The following is a 22,043-nucleotide window of genomic DNA, read 5'->3' as shown; positions in this document are numbered from 1 at the left end:
TAAGGCAGGGGACGGTGTCAGTAGAGCAGGGGACGGTGTCAGTAGAGCAGTGGACGGTGTCAGTAGGGCAGTGGACGGTGTCAGTAGAGCAGTGGACGGTGTCAGTAAGGCAGGGGACGGTGTCAGTAGAGCAGTGGACGGTGTCAGTAGGGCAGTGGACGGTGTCAGTAGAGCAGTGGACGGTGTCAGTAGGGCAGAGGACGGTGTCAGTAGGGCAGGGGACGGTGTCAGTAAGGCAGGGGATGGTGTCAGTAGGGCAGGGGACGGTGTCAGTAGGGCAGAGGACGGTATCAGTAGGGCAGAGGACGGTGTCAGTAGGGCAGAGGACGGTGTCAGTAGGGCAGGGGACGATGTCAGTAGGGCAGGGGACGATGTCAGTAGGGCAGGGGACGATGTCAGTAGGGCAGGGGACGATGTCAGTAGGGCAGAGGACGGTGTCAGTAGGGCAGGGGACGGTGTCAGTAGGGCAGGGGACGGTGTCAGTAGGGCAGGGGACGATGTCAGTAGGGCAGGGGACGATGTCAGTAGGGCAGAGGACGGTGTCAGTAGGGCAGGGGACGGTGTCAGTAGGGCAGGGGACGATGTCAGTAGGGCAGGGGACGGTGTCAGATGATCAGTGGATGGCGTCAGTAGAGCAGAGGACAGTGTCACCCGGTGTATATATGTATGGTGTATTGCCCCCCCAATACCCCCCCAACTGTATATATGGATGTAACCATATGGGGAGGGAGAATTGTATATATGGGGGATAACTGTATATATGGGGGGACTGTATATATGGGGGGCTGTATGGATGGATTATGTAGGGGGGGGGGAGAACTGTACATATGGGGGGGACTGTATATATGGGGGGCTGTATATATGGATGGTGAATGGGGGGGACTGTATATATGGGGGATAACTGTATATATGGGGGGACTGTATATATGGGGGGGAACTGTGTATATGAGGGGGGACTGTATATATGGATGGTGTAGGGGGAGGGACTGTACATATGGGGGGGGTAACTGTGTACATGGGGAGAATTGTATATATGGATGGTGTATGGGGGAGAACTGTATATATGGGGGGCTGTATATATGGATGGTGAATGGGGGGGACTATATATATGGGGGATAACTGTATATATGGGGGACTGTATATATGGATGGTGAATGGGGGGGACTATATATATAGGGGATAATTGTATATATGGGGGACTGTATATATGGATGGTGAATGGGGGGGACTATATATATGGGGGATAACTGTATATATGGGGGACTGTATATATGGATGGTGAATGGGGGGGACTATATATATGGGGGATAATTGTATATATGGGGGACTGTATATATGGATGGTGAATGGGGGGGACTATATATATGGGGGATAATTGTATATATGGGGGACTGTATATATGGATGGTGAATGGGGGGGACTATATATATAGGGGATAACTGTATATATGGGGGACTGTATATATGGATGGTGTATGGGGGGGGAAACTGTACATGGGGGGGGGGGAACTGTGTATATTGGGAGAACTGTATATATGGGGGGGGACTGTATATATGGATGGTGTAGGGGGGGAATCTGTACATATGGGGGGGTAACTGTGTATATGGGGAGAATTGTATATATGGATGGTGTATGAGGGGAGAACTGTACAGGGCCGGACTGGCCAACCGGGATCCCGGGAGATATCCCGGTAGGCTGCCTGTTCTGAGGCCGGATTGAGCTGAGCCGCGGCTGTCCCGCTCCTCTCCCGCCTCCTGTCACACACGCCAGCACTAAGTCCATTGTGAAATATTCGGCCGCGCTGCCTGTGACAAAAGTCCCGCCCTCCTCCTAAACCAGCTCATTTGATAGACACAGTATTCTGTCAATCACAAGAGCTAGTCTAGGAGGAGGGCGGGACTTTTGTCACAGGCAGCGTGGCCTGCTTAGGGAAGGACAAGATAGCGCCGCTATCATAGTGGCATAGTCGCCGGGAGACGGTCGGAGGTAGGTCCTGATCCCTCGGCAACAGGCCACTTCCCTGAGCGGCAGCAACAACTTTAAACCGAGGGAGAGGCGTCTGCAGGTCAGAGCACCAGCAAAGCCCGCCCCCTCCCTCCCTGCACACAAACTCGCCCACCTATGTGTTTACACAGCCACCTTCACCTGCTTCCCATCACTGCAGCGGAGCGCCCACATAGGCAGTGGCGGTGCTGCACATGGAGGAGAGGGTGGGGGCAATATTTACTTGCCAAAGGTGGAAGATCTGTTGTGACAGCAAGTCGTTCAGAGAAGTGGCTTGTTCATGAGACATTTGGATTTTATTATTATATATTTATGTGTGTATTTATTTATTTTTGTATGTATTTATTTGGATTTATTTATGTGTGACATTTATTTATGTGTGTATTTATTTATTTATTTTTGTATGTATTTATTTGGATTTATTTATGTATTTATTTTGCTAAGGACAAAAGCAACTGTCTGTGTAGTACACGCAGGAAAGGAACTACGGGTGTCCGCACACACACTATAAGGCCTCATTCACACGGACGGACCGTTCAGGTCTGCCTGTCAGTTTTGACGGAGGACCTGAACGGCCGCTCCATGCATCCCTATGGAGCGTTGGATGTCAGCGGAGACATGTCCGCTGACATCCGTTCCGCTTAAAACAAACGTATGGGGGGCACGTCCCCATCCATCCATGCGGATCGGATCGGGTAAGATCTGATGAAAACGGACATGCTGTCCGTTTTCATCAGATCGCTCTATACGGACACAACGGTGCCCGACAAGCCCCTCCCCGCTCAGTGAGCAGAGAGGAGCTTGTCATCCGTCGGCTCAGCGGAGATCTGCGGACTGATCTCCCGCTGACTTGATGGGAGCAGGCGGACTCCGTTGCGACGGAGTCCGCCTCGTGTGAATGGGGCCTAATAAACAATCAATTTATTTACTGTACAGGATTTATAATTTCATCAACAGTTTGCGCAGCACTTTACACCAATGAGGGCAGACAGGACAATTATTATACAATTCATGCGCAGCACCACCACTGCCTATGGGGGCGCTCCAGTGATGGGAAGCAGGTGAAGGTGGCTGTGTAGACACATAGGTGGGCGATTCTGTGTGCAGGGAGGGAGGGGGCGGGGCTTTGCTGGTGCTCTGACAAGCGGATGCGTTCAGGTGATAAAAAAGGTAATTACTGGGGAATGAACTGATGGAGAAAATGGAATTGAGCAATCGTGCGACTCTGTTTCCAAAAAGCATAAATTGATTGGTTTGCGCATAAGTTATAGTGTCTACCATCTATGGGATATTTTTTTTTTTGCCAATTTTATTTGCGCAATGATGGATATGGTGAGGCTGCAATTATAGGCACTGTGGGGCTGCTATGATGGGCAAAATTAGGCTGCAATGATGGGCACTGTGAGACTGCATTGATGGGTAAAGTGAGACTGCAATGGTGGGCACAGTAAGGCTGCAATGGTGGGCACAGTAAGGCTGCAATGGTGGGCACAGTGAGGCTGCCATGATGGGCACAGTGAGGCTGCATTGATGGGCACAGTGAGACTGCATGGACTGGCAGAGAGGCTGCATTGATGGGCACTGGTGAGGCTGCATTGATCTCCTGTACCATGCCCGCTGCCTCCGACATCTCCTGTACCATGCCCGCAGCCTCCGACATCTCCTGTACTATGCCCGCAACCTCTGACCATCTTTTCTTATATCATGTCTGCAGTCTCTGAGGGAGTCTGGAGAGGAGCCAAGAATGGGAGATCTATATTATAGACCTATGTGCTTTTATATCAGTCTTATCTATATATAATACGCTCTTCAAATCAGTTTTAAAGTGCATGGTTTTCCCTTTTATGAACAAGAAAATAATGACGTTATGCTGTTACGCTGGTATAATAATGTTATGGGGCTGGTATGAAATTATTTCCAGGGCTGGTTTTTATTCCCAGTCCGGCCCTGGAACTGTATATATGGGGGGGACTGTATATATGGATGGTGTAGGGGGGGAACTGTACATATGGGGGGGGGGGGGAACTGTGTATATGGGGAGAATTGTATATATTGATGGTGCAGAGGCAGAGACCCGGACAAATGTTTCAAAACCCGTACTGTCCGGGGGAATCCTGTACAGGTGGCAACCCTAGTCCCCCATCAAAGCCCCCCCAGCAGGTGACCCGCATCAGAGATAGATCCATGAAGCTCGGGTGCGCTGGGAGCAGAAGCACAATACAGGGGGTGGGGCATATGTGGCATCTTTGGTTACTTGGAGGGTGGCACTCGGAGAGCATTTCTGAGAGTGCACGGGATAATTTCGCAGCAGCTCCGGCCAACCCAGAAGCCTCTCATCACACCGCCTATGGGAGAAGAGCCGACACACGCAAAGGGGGCGGGGCAGACAGGAGACTGCTCCACGTGCACCGGACAGAATTAATTAGTGGAGCCTAGTGCCGGAACGTGTTTTGGTACTAGGCTCCGCTGTGGTACCCAGCCCGGGAGATATGCGCTCTTGTCAGTTGCCAGCGGAGAGAGTAAGCGGGATGGGGAAGCTCAGCACCCGCTACATGCGCTCCACCTCTGTACACAGACAAGGAGGAGAGAGGGGAGCACTTTGAAGCTTCGGCGCCCCCACCTCTGCGGCGCCTGGCTGGCTTCAGTGGTGAGCATTGCCCTCCATCCACCTCGACCCCTGTCAATGTGTTAATGACGATCGGCAAATGCAGCCTGCCCTGAATGCGCTCTCTCCCACCAGCAGCACGCCCCCCCCCCCTCCTTCCTCTGGTCCAGCAGCTTCACTGCCACTGGTGATTGGTGACAGTGGTATGTCGTCAAAGGTCTGGTCCTCCTCACCCCTTTTGATAAAACCAGTGGTAATCCCGACAAAAGTTGTTGTCGAAAATTCCGACCGTATGTACACAATTTAACGCACAAAAATTATACGCATGCTCGGAATCAATTCGACGCATTCTCGGAACTTAATTTTCCTCGGCTCGTCGTACCGCGTTCTTGACGTTCGCAATTTCCGACAACATTTGTGTGACCGTGTGTATGCAACACAAGTTTGAGCCAACATCCGTCGGGGAAAAAAATCCACATTTTGTTGTCGGAATGTCCGATCGTGTGTACGCGGCATTAGTCATTTGGCTAAAATACCATTTTAATTTTAGTCGTATTTTAGTCATCTCAATTGTTTTAGTTTTAGACTTATTTTAGTCGAGGAGGACCGGATCAATGGAGTCAGGTAAATAATATAATAATACAACCTCTTCTGCAAACCCCCTAGTCTTAATGAGCTTTAACCACTTGCCGCCCGCCAATGACATATTGACGGCGGCAAAGTGGTTGTAGAATCCTGACTGGACGTCATATGACGTCCTCAGGATTCTGGGGCGCGCATCGCGGCGATCGTTGTTGCAGGATGTCAGTCTGACACCCCGCAACACCGATCAAGTTAAAGAGTCTCTCACGGAGACTCTTTACCACGTGATCAGCCGTGTCCAATCACGGCTGATCACGATGTCAATAGGAAAAGGCGGTAATCGGCTTTTCCTCACTCGCGTCTGTCAGACGCGAGTAGAGGAGAGTCGATCGGCTGCTCCTGTGACAGGGGGGGTTTGTGCTGATCGATCATCAGCACAGCCCCCCCGAGGATGCCCACTGGACCACCAGGGATGCCTACTGGACCAGGGATGGGCATATAGACCACTAGTGGAAAAAAAAGGATGCCACCCTAGACCACCAGGGATGAGGAGGACACACAAAATGGATGCCAATCAGTGCCGCAATGGATTCCAATCAGTGCCCACAATGGGCATCACTGTTTGGCAGGCATTGTTTGGCACTGATTGGCATCCATTAGTACAACACATACAATAGTGCCCATCTATGCCCATCCGTGCCACCTATCAGTGCCATCCATGCCGCCTATCAGTGCCAATCCATGCCTCCTATCCGTGCCCGTCTGTGCCGCCTATCCGTGCCCGTCCGTGCCGCCTATCCGTGCCCGTCCGTGCCGCCTATCTGTGCCCATCTGTGACACCTATCCGTGCCCATCCATGCCGCCAATCCAAGCCCATCCATGCCGCCTATCCGTGACGCCTATCAGTGCCCATCCGTGCCGCCCATCAGTGCCGCATATTAGTGCCCATCAGTGCCACCTCATCGGTGCCCATCAGTGCCGCCTTATCAGTGCCTGTCAGTGCAGTACCATCAGTGCCCATCAGTAAAGGAGAAAACTTACTTATTTACAATGTTTTATAACAGAAACAAAAAAATACTTTTTTTTTCTAAATTTTCGGTCATTTTTTTATTTTTTTTGCAGAAAATAAATATCACAGAGGTGATCAAATACCACCAAAAGAAAGCTATATTTGTGGGTACAAAATGATAAAAATTTAGTTTGGGTACAGTGTAGCACGACCGCGCAATTGTCATTCAAAGTGCGACATTGCTGAAAGCTAAAAATTGGTCTGGGCGGGAAGGTGTATACGTGCCCCCTGGTATGGAAGGGGTTAAACTTGCAATTTGGGGCACTGCAAGGGTTTTTTGTGCCTAGAATTGGCCTTTATTGACCAGTCTTGTCCTGGATTTGTGTTGTTGCTTGTCATAACATATTAAAATCATTTGATGCTGAGCAAATATATTTTTTATCATAATGTTTTCTGCTGTTGTAGCTGTTCAATTCCCAAGAAAATGATAAGCTATCGCTATTAATAGGTTCTAAGGGCCAGATTCACGTATCTGGGCGTATTTTTATGCGGGCGTAGCGTATCCTATTTACGCTACGCCGCCGCAACTTAGACAGGCAAGTGCAGTATTCACAAAGCACTTGCTCCGTAAGTTGCGGCGGCGTAGCGTTAATGGGCCCGCGTAATTCAAAGTAGGCTGGTAGGGGACGTGTTATATGGAAATGAATCGTGACCCCACGTAAATGACGCGCCTTACGAACGGCGCATGCGCGCGCATGCTCAGTATCACGTAGAATTTTCTCCGGAAGTTACGCCGGCTCAATGCTTAGTCGACGTGAACGTAACCTACGCCCATCCCCATTCACGTATGACTTACGCAAACGACGTAAAATACGACGCTGTTTCGACGTTTCCGTAACATGACTTACCCCTGCTTTTTGAGGGGTAAAGTTACGCCGGTCGTACGCCTTACGTAAACAGCGTATTTTAATACGCTGGGCGCAAGTACGTTCGTGAATCGGCGTATCTAGCTCATTTGCATATTCAAGGCGGAAATATACGGAAGCACCCTAGCGGCCAGCGTAAATATGCACCCCCAAGATACGACGGCGTAGGAGACTTACGCCGCTCGTATCTTGGTAACAGTGATTATCTGATTCTATGAATCAGGCGCATAGATGCGACGCCTCACATTCGGACTTACGACGGCGTATCAGGAGATACGCCGTCGTAAGTCCTTTGTGAATCTGGGTCTAAGGGGTAAATTCACGTAGAAATCTGTTACGCTGCGGCGGCGTAATGTATCCCATTTACGTTACACCGCCGCAAGTTTACAGTGTAAGTGCCTGATTCACAAAGCACTTACCTGTAAACTTGCGGCAGCGTAGCGTAAATCCGCTTGGCGCAAGCCCACCTAATTCAAATGGGGCGGGCACCGCGTTCCCGCGCCGAACGTACTGCGCATGCTCCGTCCGTAAAATTACCCGACGTGCATTGCGCTAAATGACGTCGCAAGGACATCATTGGTTTCGACGTTAACGTAAATGGTGTCCAGCGCCATTCACGGACGACTTACGCAAACGACGTGAAATTTAAAATTTCGACGCGGGAACGACGGCCAACATTGGTTACACCACCTAGAGGGCATGCTTAGTTTTACGCGACGCATCTCTACGGAAACGACGTAAATTTAGATCGATGGGCAAAGCGGACGTTCGTGAATCGGCGTAACTAGTCATTTGCATATTCTACGCCGACCGCAATGGAATCGCCACCTAGCGGCCGGCCTAGAATTGCAGCCTAAGATCCGACGGTGTAACACATTTACACCTGTCGGATCTTAGGGCTATCTATGCGTAACTGATTCTATGAATCAGCCGCATAGAGACGACAATCGTATCTCAGAGATACGCCGTCGTATCTCTTTTGTGAATCTGGCCCTAAGTGTCTAACTTAAAAAAAATAAAAACCAGCCTATACCATTAGACAATGTAAATTACAATGAGGATGTGCAATGTTCCTGGTAGTCAGTCAGGAATTGTCTGTTGACTGATCTGTCTGTAGTGACCTGTATTGGATAGAAGAAGATCCTGGACTGCCGCACTCCTTAAAACAATGTCTTTATTGTACAAATAAAATTCAAAAAACAACCAAAGCGATGCAGTCAAAATGAAGTGAACAACAGGAAAAAGGTGACCTGTAATCTGGTTACCGTATAAAACGGGTCTTATATTAATTTTGGCTACAAAAAAGACCATAGGGCTTATTTTCGGGGGGTGTCTTATTAGTATTAGTATTTGACATAATTTTAATCCCTCAAAAAACATCTTAGTTAACCACTTGCCGACCGCGCACCGCAGTTATACGTCCACAAGGTGGCTCTGCTGGGCGAGAGCACGTAATATGACGTCCTCTCTTCCAGCCGCCACTAGGGGGCGCGCGCGCGCCCCCCGCTCGCCCCCGACTCCCGTGCGTGTGCCCGGCGGGCGCGATCGCCGCCGGGCACAGGCGATCGCTCGGTACAGAGCGGGGAACGGGAGCTGTGTGTGTAAACACACAGCTCTCGGTCCTGTCAGGGGGGGAATGCTGATCTTCGGTTCATACAATGTATGAACCGAGGATCAGTGTTTCCCCTAGTGAGGCCACCCCCCCTACAGTAAGAACACACCCAGGCATACTTAACCCCTTCCCCGCCCCCTAGTGTTAACCCCTTCACTGCCAGTGGCATTTTTATAGTAATCCAATGCATTTTTATAGCACTGATCGCTATAAAAATGCCAATGGTCCCAAAAATGTGTCAAAAGTGTCCGAAGTGTCCGCCATAATGTCGCAATACCGAAAAAAAAAATCGCTGATCGCCGCCATTACTAGTAAAAAAAATATAATAAAAATGACATAAAAATACCCCCTATTTTGTAAACGCTATAACTTTTGCGCAAACCAATCAATAAACGCTTATTGCGATTTTTTTTTACGAAAAATATGTAGAAGAAAATGTATCGGCCTAAACTGAGGAAAAAAAATGTTTTTTTATATATTTTTGGGGGGATATTTATTATAGCAACATGTAAAAAATATTCATTTTTTTCAAAATTGTTGCTCTATTTTTGTTTATAGCGCAAAAACTAAAAACCGCAGAGGTGATCAAATACCACCAAAAGAAAGCTCTATTTGTGGGGAAAAAAAGGACGCCAATTTTGTTTGGGAGCCACGACCACGCAATTGTCTGTTAAAGCGACGCAGTCCCGAATCGCAAAAAGTACTCTGGTCTTTGGGCAGCAATATGGTCCGGGGGGTAAGTGGTTAAAGTACTTTTAAGCATAGGCATGCATACAGGGTGTGTCAGGTGTGCCCAGGCAGGCACACCCTAATCACCCTGTGCAGAACGGTTTTCCCCTACTGACCTGCCCCCCCCCCCTCTTTCCCTCCACAGCACTACCGACTTCCCTCCTCTCCCAACGGTTGTTGCTGTGGATGTTTTACGATGAGTGGGGGAAGGGGCCAGTAAATATGCCATTTACCGGCCCCTTCCCATCCTGAATGAACATTGTGAGTGATCGGTAGAGTGTGTTTGAGCTTTAGGGTGCAAACCCTAATGCCAAAGGCTGCGCACACCTATGCTAAGATTATGTAGTCCGTTTTGTGGGAGGATTGTGCTGGTGTAGGGTGCAGTGTGTCTCCCTGTTTTATGAGAAGTACCCTTTTACAGCAGCCCTCGGCGATCATGTAACCTGCCTGAGCTAGGGTGACCACATTTCCAAACTACCATTCAGGGGACACCCTCCCTTCCCAAAAATCCGCTTGTGCTGTAACGAATCACAGCACAGTGATTGGACACAAGTGGTGGGATTTATGATTTCTCCAATCACAAGCAGGGGGCGGGGACTGTGCTCCTCCAGGCATTCCCGGCCAGGGCAAGTACTGTCAGTGAGTAAAGCGGTGATGTGGCGGCCATTTTTGGGGGCATCAGATTGGCTCGGGGGGGTGGCTGTGTCAGTTTCATTCCCGGGACACTGTATTGTGCTGGAATGAATGTGCCCGGGACAGACCTGCAAAATGCGGGACTGTCCCAGGCAATCCGGGACACGTGGTCACCCTAGCCTCAGCTCAACTTTTCCGCTCCGAGGTTCCCGTTGACGTCAGCCCACTCCGAGCACTGCAGAGAGAGGGGAGGAGAGGTGAAGACCTCCGGCGGGTCAGCAGCGGCTGTGGATGGAGTATTTTACATGATCCTTGTCGGGGGGGGGGACACTAGACCTTATGTCAGTGTGGACGTTTTACAAAGTGGATAATTTTTTTTTATTATTATTAACTTTACTAGGGCTTATTTTCAGGGTAGGGCCTATATTGCAGCTCTCCTTGATAATTGTGCTAGGTCTTATTTTTAGGGTAGGGCTTATTTTCGGGGAAAACCCGGTAGCTCCCAGATTGCTGCACTTTTATAACTGCACTCTGCACTGGTTGTCCTAACAGGTCTTTGAATTTTTTAACTAGTAAAGAATTTAGTCCCAGTTTTTCCAAAGCCATAGAAAAACTCAAACTCTTCATATGCCAAAGGATTGGCACAGCCTCTAAAGGAAACAGCAGTTTCTTCTCCATCTGTAGAATGAAAAATAGAAAAAAAAATCAAATCAAATCAAATAATAAACACATATAAGAAAATAATAATCAACAGTTACAGCCACTTTAGCTGAACCTTTCAGTAAATGTAAGAGTTCATTAATACATTTATGAAATAAAACAACAAACAGCAACAGTAACATTCAGAAAAGCTCAAATTTATATATATATAAAAAAAAAAAACAACACATCATTAACCCCTTCAGGCCCAGAAGGATATGCCCCCTTCCTGACTGGGCCATTTTTTGCGATGTGGCACTGCGTCGCTTTAACTGACAAGTGCGCGGTCGTGCGACGCTGTACCCAATCAACATTTGCCGAGCCTGCCCGAGTGTACTGCGCTCGGCATATGCTGGCGCAGTATTCATAACTCGGCGCGGGAAACGAGCGGGGAGGAGGCGAGGACGCCGGACCCGCCGAAGAGGACATCGGACCCGCCGAAGATAACACCGGACCCGCCGCAGAAGGACACCCGACGCCGCAGGAGGACACCCGACGACGCAGAAGGACGCCAGACCCGCCGAAGAGGACACCCGAAGCCGCAGAAGGACGCCGGACCCGACGAGGCCGCCGATGGACGCCGCGCAAGACACCAAAACTGTAAGTACAAAAATAACTTTTTTTCCACAGGTTTGGGGGTCACTTTAAATACGGTAGATGTTTTTTTTTATTAAAATAATAAGGTTATAATAATAGGTTTTAAAAGATTCCCCTCGCTATGCTACTGTATTGTCTGATTGGATGGAGCCAACTATTTTTTACCCAGCGTGATTTTTCAATTGAAGGATGTCGGATGGAAGGAGGTCCCCCAAAATTAAAACGGTGCATAGACAGCTTTACACTGACATATTACATAGCATGTATGTTCAAATCACAAATTTCACTAAAATCACTCTGCTCATCCCTACCATTAATTACCGTATATACTCGAGTATAAGCCGACCCAAATATAAGCCGAGGCCCTAAATTTATCACAAAAAATGGGAAAACGTATTGACTCGAGTATAGGGTGTCCATCTGCATGCCTCACTGTGCCTCACTTTGCCTCTCTGTGTCCATGTGCATGCCTCACTGTGCCCATGCCTCACTGTGCCCATGCCTCACTGTGTCCATGCCTCACTGTGTCCATGCCTCACTGTGCCTCACTGTGTCCATGCCTCACTGTGTCCATGCCTCACTGTGCCTCACTGTGCTCATGCCTCACTGTGTCTCACTTTGCCTCACTTTGCCTCACTGTGTCCATGACTAGACTTACGTTTAACATGGGAGTCTATGGAAGGGGTGCCCGGCTTTGAAAAATCGGTGCTCCCTGGCCGTAGGTCCCCCAGACAACAAACTTTGCACACTTATAGAGGAAGAGTGGGGCTATATGTGTGCCAAGTCCACGGGACCTACGGCCGGCCCGTACCGGGTCCCCAAATCCGGGAGATTAGGTGCAAAAAGGTGACTCGTATAAGCCGAGGGGGGCATTTTCAGCACAAAAAACGTGCTGAAACACTCGGCTTATACCCGAGTATATACGGTAATAACTCCATTACCTTGTTTCCTGCGAGATCCTCCATAATGCACACACATCGTCTCATCACCTCTACACTTCTGTTTCTGCGGGGAGCTGCATCCATCCGCAGTGTCTTCTGAGTAGCAAGATTCACATTCTTTGCCATTATACGGTTCATCTGCATCGCTGGGTACTGAAGGATCAAGAAAGAATGCTTAATTATTTAAAGGCCATCGTCACTCATTGCATACTCTTGGCTTTTATTTGTCTTGGGCATTTTAGGGTTGTCTGTAAATAGCATTACCTGATTCTGCCCTCTATATGGTAGACTGTACATAGCATACTCCTGACCTCTGCCCTCTGTATGGTACACTGTACATAGCATACACCTGACCTCTGCACTCTGTATGGTACACTGTACATAGCATACTCCTGACCTCTGCCCTCTGTATGGTACACTGTACATAGCATACACCAGTCCTCTGCACTCTGTATGGTACACTGTACATAGAATACTCCTGACCTCTGTCCTCTGTATAATATACTGTACATAGCATACCCCTGACCTCTGCCCTCTGTATGGTACATTGTACATAACATACTCCTGACCTCTGTATGGTACACTGTACATAGCATACTCCTGACCTCTGCCCTCTGTATAATACACTGTACATAGCATACCCCTGACCTCTGCCCTCTGTATGGTACACTGCACATTGCATACCCCTGACCTCTGCCCTTTGTATAATACACTGTACATAGCATACCCCTGACCTCTGCCCTCTGTATGTTACACTGTACATTGCATACCCCTGACCTCTGCCCTTTGTATAATACACTGTACATAGCATACCCCTGACCTGTGCCATCTGTATGGTACATCGTACATAACATTCTCCTGACCTCTTTACTCTGTATGGTAGACTGAACATAGCATACTACTGACCTCTGCCCTCTGTATGGTACACTGTACATAACATTCTCCTGACCTCTTTACTCTGTATGGTAGATTGTACATAGCATACTCCTGACCTCTGACCTCTGTATGGTACACTGTACATAGCATATTCCTGACCTCTTCACTCTCTTTGGTAGACTGTGCATAGCATACTCTTGGTCTCTTTCCTCTGTATAGCAGACTGTACATAGCATACTCCTGACTTCTGTATCCTGGTTGATAGACTGTACATAGCATTCTCCTTACCTCTACACTGTGTTTGGTAGACTGAACATAGTATACTCCTTACCTCTGCACACAGATAGACTGCACATAGCATACTCCTGCCTCCTGCTCTCTGTACATTAGTCTGTACATGTTGGAAGGCAACATGGTTTAATATCATAGTTCTGGAATTTCGCTTCCTGGTTCATACAGGCAGATGACCCCCAAGTTGGAATGTAACCAGTTAACATCAAAGCTTTGTAGCATATCAGAATCTGCACCTGGAAGTTGGCAAGTTTAACAAGGTCTTGGCTCAAGCCCACCTGGTGTAATATGTGTGATTACAGGCTTCAAAGAGAATAAGCGGTAAGGTCTCAGACTCTTCGTAGTTAGAGGCTTTGCTGCCAATTCAGAGCCCTGAAGTACCGCGGACATGCCAAGTTGCGGTAGGAAAGACCACTATGAGCAAGCCTGCCTAATCCCGACCCGTATTTATAGTAAAGTGTTATAGGAGGTTGGAAGGCGTAATTGGATGGGTCACATATGTATATATGCATATATTATGGTAATGATTGATTTACAGTATGTTATGGTATAGTGTGATATATGTGTATTTTAGGTTAGTAATATGGGCGAGTAAGGCCCTCCTCGAGACTCTGTATCTGAAAGCTGGTTACCGGACTCCAGAGACAGAGATATAATTTTGCCCCTGTACAAATCATTAGTAAGACCTCATCTGGAATATGCAGTTCAGTTTTGGGCACCAGTTCTCAAAAAGGATATCAGGGAACTGGAGAAAGTGCAGAGAAGGGCAACCAAACTGATAAGAGGCATGGAGGAGCTCAGCTATGATGAAAGATTAGAGGAACTAAATCTATTCACTCTTGAGAAGAGGAGAATAAGGGGGGATATGATCACCATGTACAAATATATAAGAGGTCCATACAGTGTACTTGGTGTTGAGTTATTCACTTTACGGTCAACACTGAGGACAAGGGGGCACTCTTTACGTCTAGAGGAAAAGAGATTTCACCTCCAAATACGGAAAGGTTTTTTCACAGTAAGAGCTGTGAAAATGTGGAACAGACTCCCTCCAGAGGTGGTTCTGGCCAGCTCAGTAGATTGTTTTAAGAAAGGCCTGGATTCTTTCCTAAATGTACATAATATAACTGAGTACTAAGATTTGTAGGTAAAGTTGATCCAGGGTAAATCCGATTGCCTCTCGGGGGATCAGGAAGGAATTTTTTCCCCTGCTGGAGCAAATTGGATCATGCTCTGCTGGGGTTTTTTGCCTTCCTCTGGATCAACTGTGGGGATGGAGTTGGGTGTATAGGATTGTACTGTGTTTTTTATTTAGTTTTTTTTGTTTTTTGTGGTTGAACTGGATGGACTTGTGTCTTTTTTCAACCTGACTAACTATGTAACTATGTAACTATGTTGCTCTGACTGTGTGCTGTTGAATGGTGAGTGAATGGACACCAATTGCCTGTACTGCACCCCGTCCTGAAGATACCGGAAAGGAGAAGATACAGAAGACACAGAATGGTGACATGGAAGCTGTCAAGGAAGAATGATGTTGGTGTGTCACCCAGTAACAAAGCGGCACATGTTGGGAAGCACGACGCATTAAGACCGTTATGGACCATTCCATAGTAGCCGTGTCTGAAGAAGGATGATATGCGCCCTTTAGGCGCAAAGCGGCACCTTTTGGGAAGCACAACATGTTAAGACCGTTATGAACTGTTCCATGGGAGCTGTTTCTGAAGCACATGTTGGGAAGCGCAACACGTTAAGGCAGTTATGGACCGTTCCATAGGAGCCGTATCTGAAGAATGATGATATGCGCTCTTTAGGCGCAAAGCGGCATATGCTGGAATGCAACATGGTTTAATATCATAGTTCTGGAATTTCGCTTCCTGGTTCATACAGGCAGATGGCCCCCAAGTTGGAATGTAACCAGTTAACATAAAAGCTTTGTAGCATATCAGAATCTGCATCTGGAAATTAGCAAGTTTAACAAGGGCTTGGCTCAAGCCCTCCTGGTGTAATATGTGTGATTACAGGCTTCAAAGAGAATAAGGGCTAGCTAAGACGGCCCAGGGCTCATAGAAATGATACATGGACAATGCTGCCCCTAAAGGCCAATATAATATACTACAAGAACTACCGCTTGGCAATATCTTATTGGACAGGAGGCAAGTGGGGGTGGTTACGAGAGGGTGTGAGTAAAAAAACACATACAGAAGAGTGAGAGTCCCTTTTTCCTTTTGGCTCCTGGCCTACTCCTGTGAGCTTCATGGCTCTCCTGCCATCTTGAACCCAGCCGATGAGACTATGTCTAGAAGATTGTGATAAGTGTTTTTGATATTCTACTGTTTAGTGTTTGATGTTAGCATATTCCTATTTTCTTGGGAAATAAATGAAAGATATTGTTTTACTAAGCAGATGTGTTTGCTTTCATAGATAACCTTACATCATTGTGCTTATCAGAGTTTTAATAGACTAGCTATAGACTAGGGATAGACAAGTTAATACATATATGCAATAGTTATATCGTTGATATTAATTTGATTATTGTATCATTTACTTCAGTACATAACGTACTCTTGACTTCTGCACTCTGTTTACTAGTCTGTACACAACATACTCCTGACTCCTGCACTCTGTATATTAGACTTACTTAAACAGTACACTGGGACCAATGTAAGTATGCAATACAGATCATTCCTGGAGTTCAGCTTTAAAGTGATTGTAACCGATCACCTTGTAAAACCACCCATTCAGTTTAAATAAAAAATGAAAGGCAAAACATTGCTGTATAGATATATAAAAAAAAACATTATAAATACCTTTTTTCCTTTTTTTATAAGTGATCACATTCCCTCTTTCCACAGCTGCATAAGAGCTGGGGGGGGGGGGGGGGAAGCAGCAGTACACTGGGCTTCCGAGGGAATGGCTGTGCAGCGGGGGGGAGCAGCAGTACACTGGGCTTCCCAGGGAATGGCTGTGCAGCGGGGGGGGGGGGGGGGGTTTAGGACAAGTCTCAAGTCTGAGCATTGGAGGAGAGCACACTGAGTACCCAGCATAGCTAGAGAACTGACCACGTTGTGCTCTCCTATTTAGTGTGGTCAGTTTTAACTAGGAAAGCAGAGTGGACTGGCAGGAACACCAGGGATTCCACATAAAGGAAGCAATACAAAGAGAACAGGAGACTTTCTTATACAAGTATATGGTACACATATCAGGAATATGGAGCGTTGGGGTAATAAACGTTTTAAGTGTTATGCCGCGTACACACGACCGTTTTTCATGCCGAGAAAAATTCAGTTTTTTTAAATTGGTCGTGAAAAACGACCGTGTGTAGGCTCCAGAGCAATTTTCTCAACGAGAAAATTGGCTGTTAAAAATGTAGAACCTGCTCTATTTTTCGTGAAAAACGGTCGTGTGTACGCTTTAACGAGGGGGGAAAAAAACCTGCGTGCTCAGAAGCAAGTTATGAGACGGGGAAATTAGGAAAAGCAGCCCAAAGGGTGGCGCCATTCGAATGGAACTTCCCCTTTATAGCGCCGTTGTACGCGGTGAACGTCACCGCGCTTTGTGCAAGCATTTTTTTTTCACAAACGTGTGTATGCAAGGCAGGCTTGAGAGGAATCACGACCAATCACTTTGAGAAAAACTTTTTTCATGACATGAATAACGTGTCGTGTGTATGCACCATTATATATAGGAGTTTAGGCAAAGTTTAGGGTTCGGGGTTAGGTTGAGGTTATAAGTCAACCAAAACAAATCAAAGATGGAGAGATGGGTACATAAACATGTAGGCGGCCCCGGCCTTTTGTTGGTTCTGTTCCAGCTCACATTACTTACTATAATAGACCTGGTTGCACCTCTCCCCATTGCAACACGTGATGTAGGACTGTAGGTAGGTGCCATTCATAGAAATGCACAGCCAGGAATTGCATTTTATGGGAAACCGGCAACCTTTGTAAAAAAAAGGTGTGCTTTCCGACCCTGGAGTAATGAGACAAGAGACTTCTGTTAATGCCATGACCAACAATGTTGCAAAATGTCGTGGCCGCAAAATACATTGGACACATTAACCAAACTGGACCCGTTCACCCTTCCATGCCGCCTATTTAGGACTTACCTGAAGGCTTTAACCACCCCCAAGAGTGGGCCGATATATTACACATTATCAGGCTTTTGTATTTAACATCTTTACTACCGGGCCAATTTTGGCACTTCTCTCCTTCATGTAAAAATCCCAAGGGAATAAAATGGCGGTCATTGTAACTTTTTTTCTCGCACAGTATTTGCGCAATAATTTTTCAAACACCTTTTTTATTTCATGAATTAAAAAATAACAAAACAGTAAAGTTAGCCCAATTTTTCTGTACAATGTGAAAGGGGATGTTACACCGAGTAAATAGATACCTAACATGTCACGCTTTAAAATTGCGCACACTCATAGAATGGCGCCAAACTTCGGTACTTAAAGCGGGAGTTCACCCATAAAAAATGTTTTACCCTTAGTTTGATGCTCATTTTGTCTAGGGGAATCGGCTAGTTGTTTTAAAATCGAAGCTGCACTTACCGTTGTAGAGAGCGATCTTCTCCGCCGCTTCCGGGTATGGGTCTTCGGGACTGGGCGTTCCTATTTTGATTGACAGTCTTCCGACAGGCTTCCAATGGTCGCATCCATCGCGTCACGAGTAGCCGAAAGAAACCGAACGTCGGTGCGGCTCTATACGGCGCCTGCGCACCGACGTTTGGCTACTTTCGGAAAATCGTTACGCGATGGATGCGACCGTAGGAAGCCTGTCGGAAGACTGTCAATCAAAATAGGAACGCCCAGTCCCACAGCCCATACCCGGAAGCGGCGGAGAAGATCGCTCTCTACAACGGTAAGTGCAGCTTTGATTTTAAAACAACTAGCCGATTCCCCTAGACAAAATGAGCCTCAATCTAAGGGTAAAAAATGTTAGTTCCGGGTAAACCTCCACTTAAAACATCTCCATAGGTGACGCTTTAACATTTTTTACAGGTTACTATTTTCGAGTTTCAGAGGAGGTCTAGGGCTAAAATTGTTGCACACGCTCTAACGCACGCGGCGACACCTCACATGTGGGGTTTGAACGGTGTTTACATATGTGGGCGGGACCTGCATGCGTGTTCGCTTCTTCGCACAAGATAACGGGGACGGGCGTTTTTAATTTTTTTTTTTTATTTATTTAAATTTCACTTAATTTTTTTTATTTTTACACTTTATTTTACATTTTTTTTTTATCACTTTTATTCCTATTACATGGGCTGCCATGGGAGAGACCTGTGAAAGTGGGCCAATCTGGATGAAGTCCAGGGCTACATTTTTGTCCCAGTCCAGCCCTGAACACAGATACCAGGACAGTACAAACACAACCAAAATGGCCCAATTTTTGGAAAGTGGGCACCCAAGATGATCTAATTTTTTTTTTTTAAATTGGGGAAATTAACCACTTCAGCCCCAGACCATTTGGCTGGTCAAAGACCAGGCCACTTTTTGCGATTCGGCACTGCGTCGCTTTAACTGACAATTACGCGGTCGCCACAAATAGTACTTTCTTTTGGTGGCATTTGATCACCTCTGCGTTTTTTTTTTTTTGGGCTATAAACAAAAAATGAGCGACAATTTTGAAAAAAAAAAGCAATATTTTTTTACTTTTTGCTATAATAAATATCCCCAATACATATATAAAAAATATATTTCTTTCTCAGTTTAGGCCGATACGTATTCTTCTACATATTTTTGGTAAAAAAAACATAATAAGCATATATTGATTGGTTTGCGCAAAAGTTATAGGGCCAGATTCACGTAGGGCAGCGGCGGCGTAACGTATCGTAGATACGTTACACCGCCGCAATTTTTCATCGCAAGTGCCTGATTCACCAAGCACTTGCGATGAAAACCTACGGCCTCCGGCGCAAGGCGGGCCAATTTAAATGGGCGTGTGCCATTTAAATTAGGCGCGCTCCCGCACCGGACCTACGGCGCATGCTCCGTTTCCGAACTCCCGCCGTGCTTTGCGCGCCGTGACGTCATTTTTTTTCGAACGGCGACGCGCGTAGCGTAATTCCGTATTCCCGAACGGCTTACGCAAACGACGTTATTTTTTAAATTTCGACGCGGGAACGACGGCCATACTTTATACAGCAATACGATTGCTGTGTAAAGTTAGGGCACCAAAAAAACGACTAACTTTGCGACGGGAAACTAGACTAGCGGCGACGTAGCGAACGCGAAAATCCGTCGGGAATCGCCGTAACTCCTAATTTGCATACCCGAAGCTGGTTTACGACGCAAACTCCCCCCAGCGGCGGCCGCGGTATTGCATCCTAAGATCCGACAGTGTAAAACAATTACACCTGTCGGATCTTCTGCCTATCTATGCGTAACTGATTCTATGAAACAGTCGCATAGATAGAAACAGAGATACGACGGCGTATCAGGAGAAACGCCGTCGTATCTCATTTGTGAATCTGGCCCATAGCGTCTATAAAATAGGGGATAGATTTATGGCATTTTTATTAATATATATATTTTTTTAGTAAAGGCGGCGATCTGCGATTTTTATCGTGACTGCGACATTATGGCGGATACATTGGACACTTGATGCTATTTTGGGACCATTGTCATTTATACAGCGATCAGTGCTATAATAATGCACTGATTACTGTGTAAATGACACTGGCAGGGAAGGGGTTAAACACTAGAGGGCGAGGAAGGGGTTAAGTGTGTCCTAGGGAGTAATTCTAACTGTGGAGGGGCTGGGCTACAAGTGACACGACACTGATCACTGCTCCCGATGACAGGGAGCAGTAGATCACTGTCCTGTCACTAGGCAGAACAGGGAAATGCCTTGTTTACATAGGCATCCCCCCGTTCTGCAGCTCCGTGACACGATCGCGGAACACCAGCGCACATCGAGTCCGCGGGACCCGCAGGCACGGTCACGGAGCTCGCTGCATATCGAAAACACAATATACAATTTACCTTTCTGAAAAAAGCCAGACGCTGCGCCACATCCTTTGCTGTCGCCGCAGTCTATGGTTTCTTCGGACTCGCAGTGATCAGAGTATCGCTCCAAGCAGTGTTTGCATTTTCTGGCTTCTATTGGGGCGACAAGAGGAAGAGATCACTATAAATAATATAGGATGATGGAAAAGAGCAGAGACAATGGGAAAATCCGAGAGACAGATGCAGAAATGTGTGCACTGTTGTGTCTTTACCAGTTATAAACACATTAGATCTGGTCTGGCCACAAATATTAAATGTTATTTTTCCAGGGGATGATTTAACCCCTTTACTGCAGCAATACGCATATATGTGTCGCGTCTTGTTCTAGTATATGTGAAGAAATGTCATCAGCACACCAAGGATTCCTCGAAAAAGGGTCGCTTGCTTGACGAAGGGGCTCTGCGTGACTCTGAAATGTTGCTGTATATTTAGCATGTGATCACGGAATAAAGCTTTGGACCCTTTCGAGTAATTCTTGGTGTGCTGATTAGACATGTGCACTGCTGAAAAATGTCTTAGTTTTCGTTTCATTAGTTTTTTTTTTTTTTTCGGTTATTCGTTATGATCGCAATTCGTAAATTTGAAAATCCGAAAATAAGAAAGAAAATCCAAAAATTAGAAAGGAAGAAAATCCTAAAATCATAAATATTTACCGTATCTACTCGAGTATAAGCCGACCCGAATATAAGCTGAGTCACCTAATTTTACCACAAAAAACTGAGAAAATGTATTGACTCGAGTATAAGCCTAGGGTGTCCATCTGCATGTCTCACTTTGCCTCACTGTGCCCATGCCTCATTGTGCCCCACTGTGCCCATGCCTCACTGTGCCCATGCCTCACTGTGCCTCACTGTGTCCATGCCTCACTGTGTCTATGCCTCTTTTTCTTTTTATTAAAGGGCCCAGAGGTCCCCAGGGCCCCGCATGGCAACCCCCCTTTTAAAAAAAAAAAAATTATATATGTTTTAATTTTTTTTTTATATATCTTTTTATATTGGTACGCCTCATCTACGCCTCATAGAGCAGGGGCAACTTTACGCCGGAAAAAGCCTTACGTTAACGGCGTATCTGGACTGCGGCGGCCGGGCGTACGTTCGTGAATCGGCGTATCTAGCTGATTTACATATTTCTAGGCGTAAATCAGCGTACACGCCCCTAGCGGCCAGCGTAAATATGCAGTTAAGATACGACGGCGTAGGAGACTTACGCTGGTCGTATCTTATACAAATTCTGGCGTATCTGATTCTTTGAATCAGGCGCCAGGATACGACGCCTCAGATTTAGAGATACGACGGCGTATCTGGAGATACGCCGTCGTATCTCCTACGTGAATCTGGGGCCTGTATGTATTGCACATTCACATCAGTCCCTGTCCTCAAGGAACTTACAATCCAAGTTCCCTAAGTCACACATACACATACTAGGGCCAATTTAGATAGGATACAATTAACCTACCAGCATGTGTTTGAAGTGTGATGCCGCGTACACACGATCAGTCAAACCGAAGAGAACGGTCTGATGGACCTTTTC

General features: G+C 46.7%; 1 protein-coding gene across 1 annotated transcript in view; it reads right to left on the bottom strand.

The window, feature by feature from the left end:
* Positions 1–10,207: 10,207 nt before the first annotated feature.
* Positions 10,208–22,043, bottom strand: part of LOC120916305 (protein RoBo-1-like) — a 14,010-nt gene continuing 2,174 nt past the window's right edge. Inside the window, exons 2-5 of the mRNA XM_040327207.1 lie at positions 20,490–20,606; positions 17,327–17,470; positions 12,338–12,490; positions 10,208–10,778 (exon numbers count right to left, since the gene is read on the bottom strand). Coding sequence (XP_040183141.1) covers positions 10,666–10,778; positions 12,338–12,490; positions 17,327–17,470; positions 20,490–20,606 — 527 coding nt within the window. The 3' untranslated portion in view covers positions 10,208–10,665. The remainder of the gene's footprint in view (positions 10,779–12,337; positions 12,491–17,326; positions 17,471–20,489; positions 20,607–22,043) is intronic.

Source organism: Rana temporaria, chromosome 10, assembly GCF_905171775.1.
Source record: "Rana temporaria chromosome 10, aRanTem1.1, whole genome shotgun sequence".
NCBI classification, from domain to species: Eukaryota; Metazoa; Chordata; class Amphibia; order Anura; family Ranidae; genus Rana; species Rana temporaria.
This window is presented reverse-complemented; position numbering and strand designations above follow the sequence as displayed.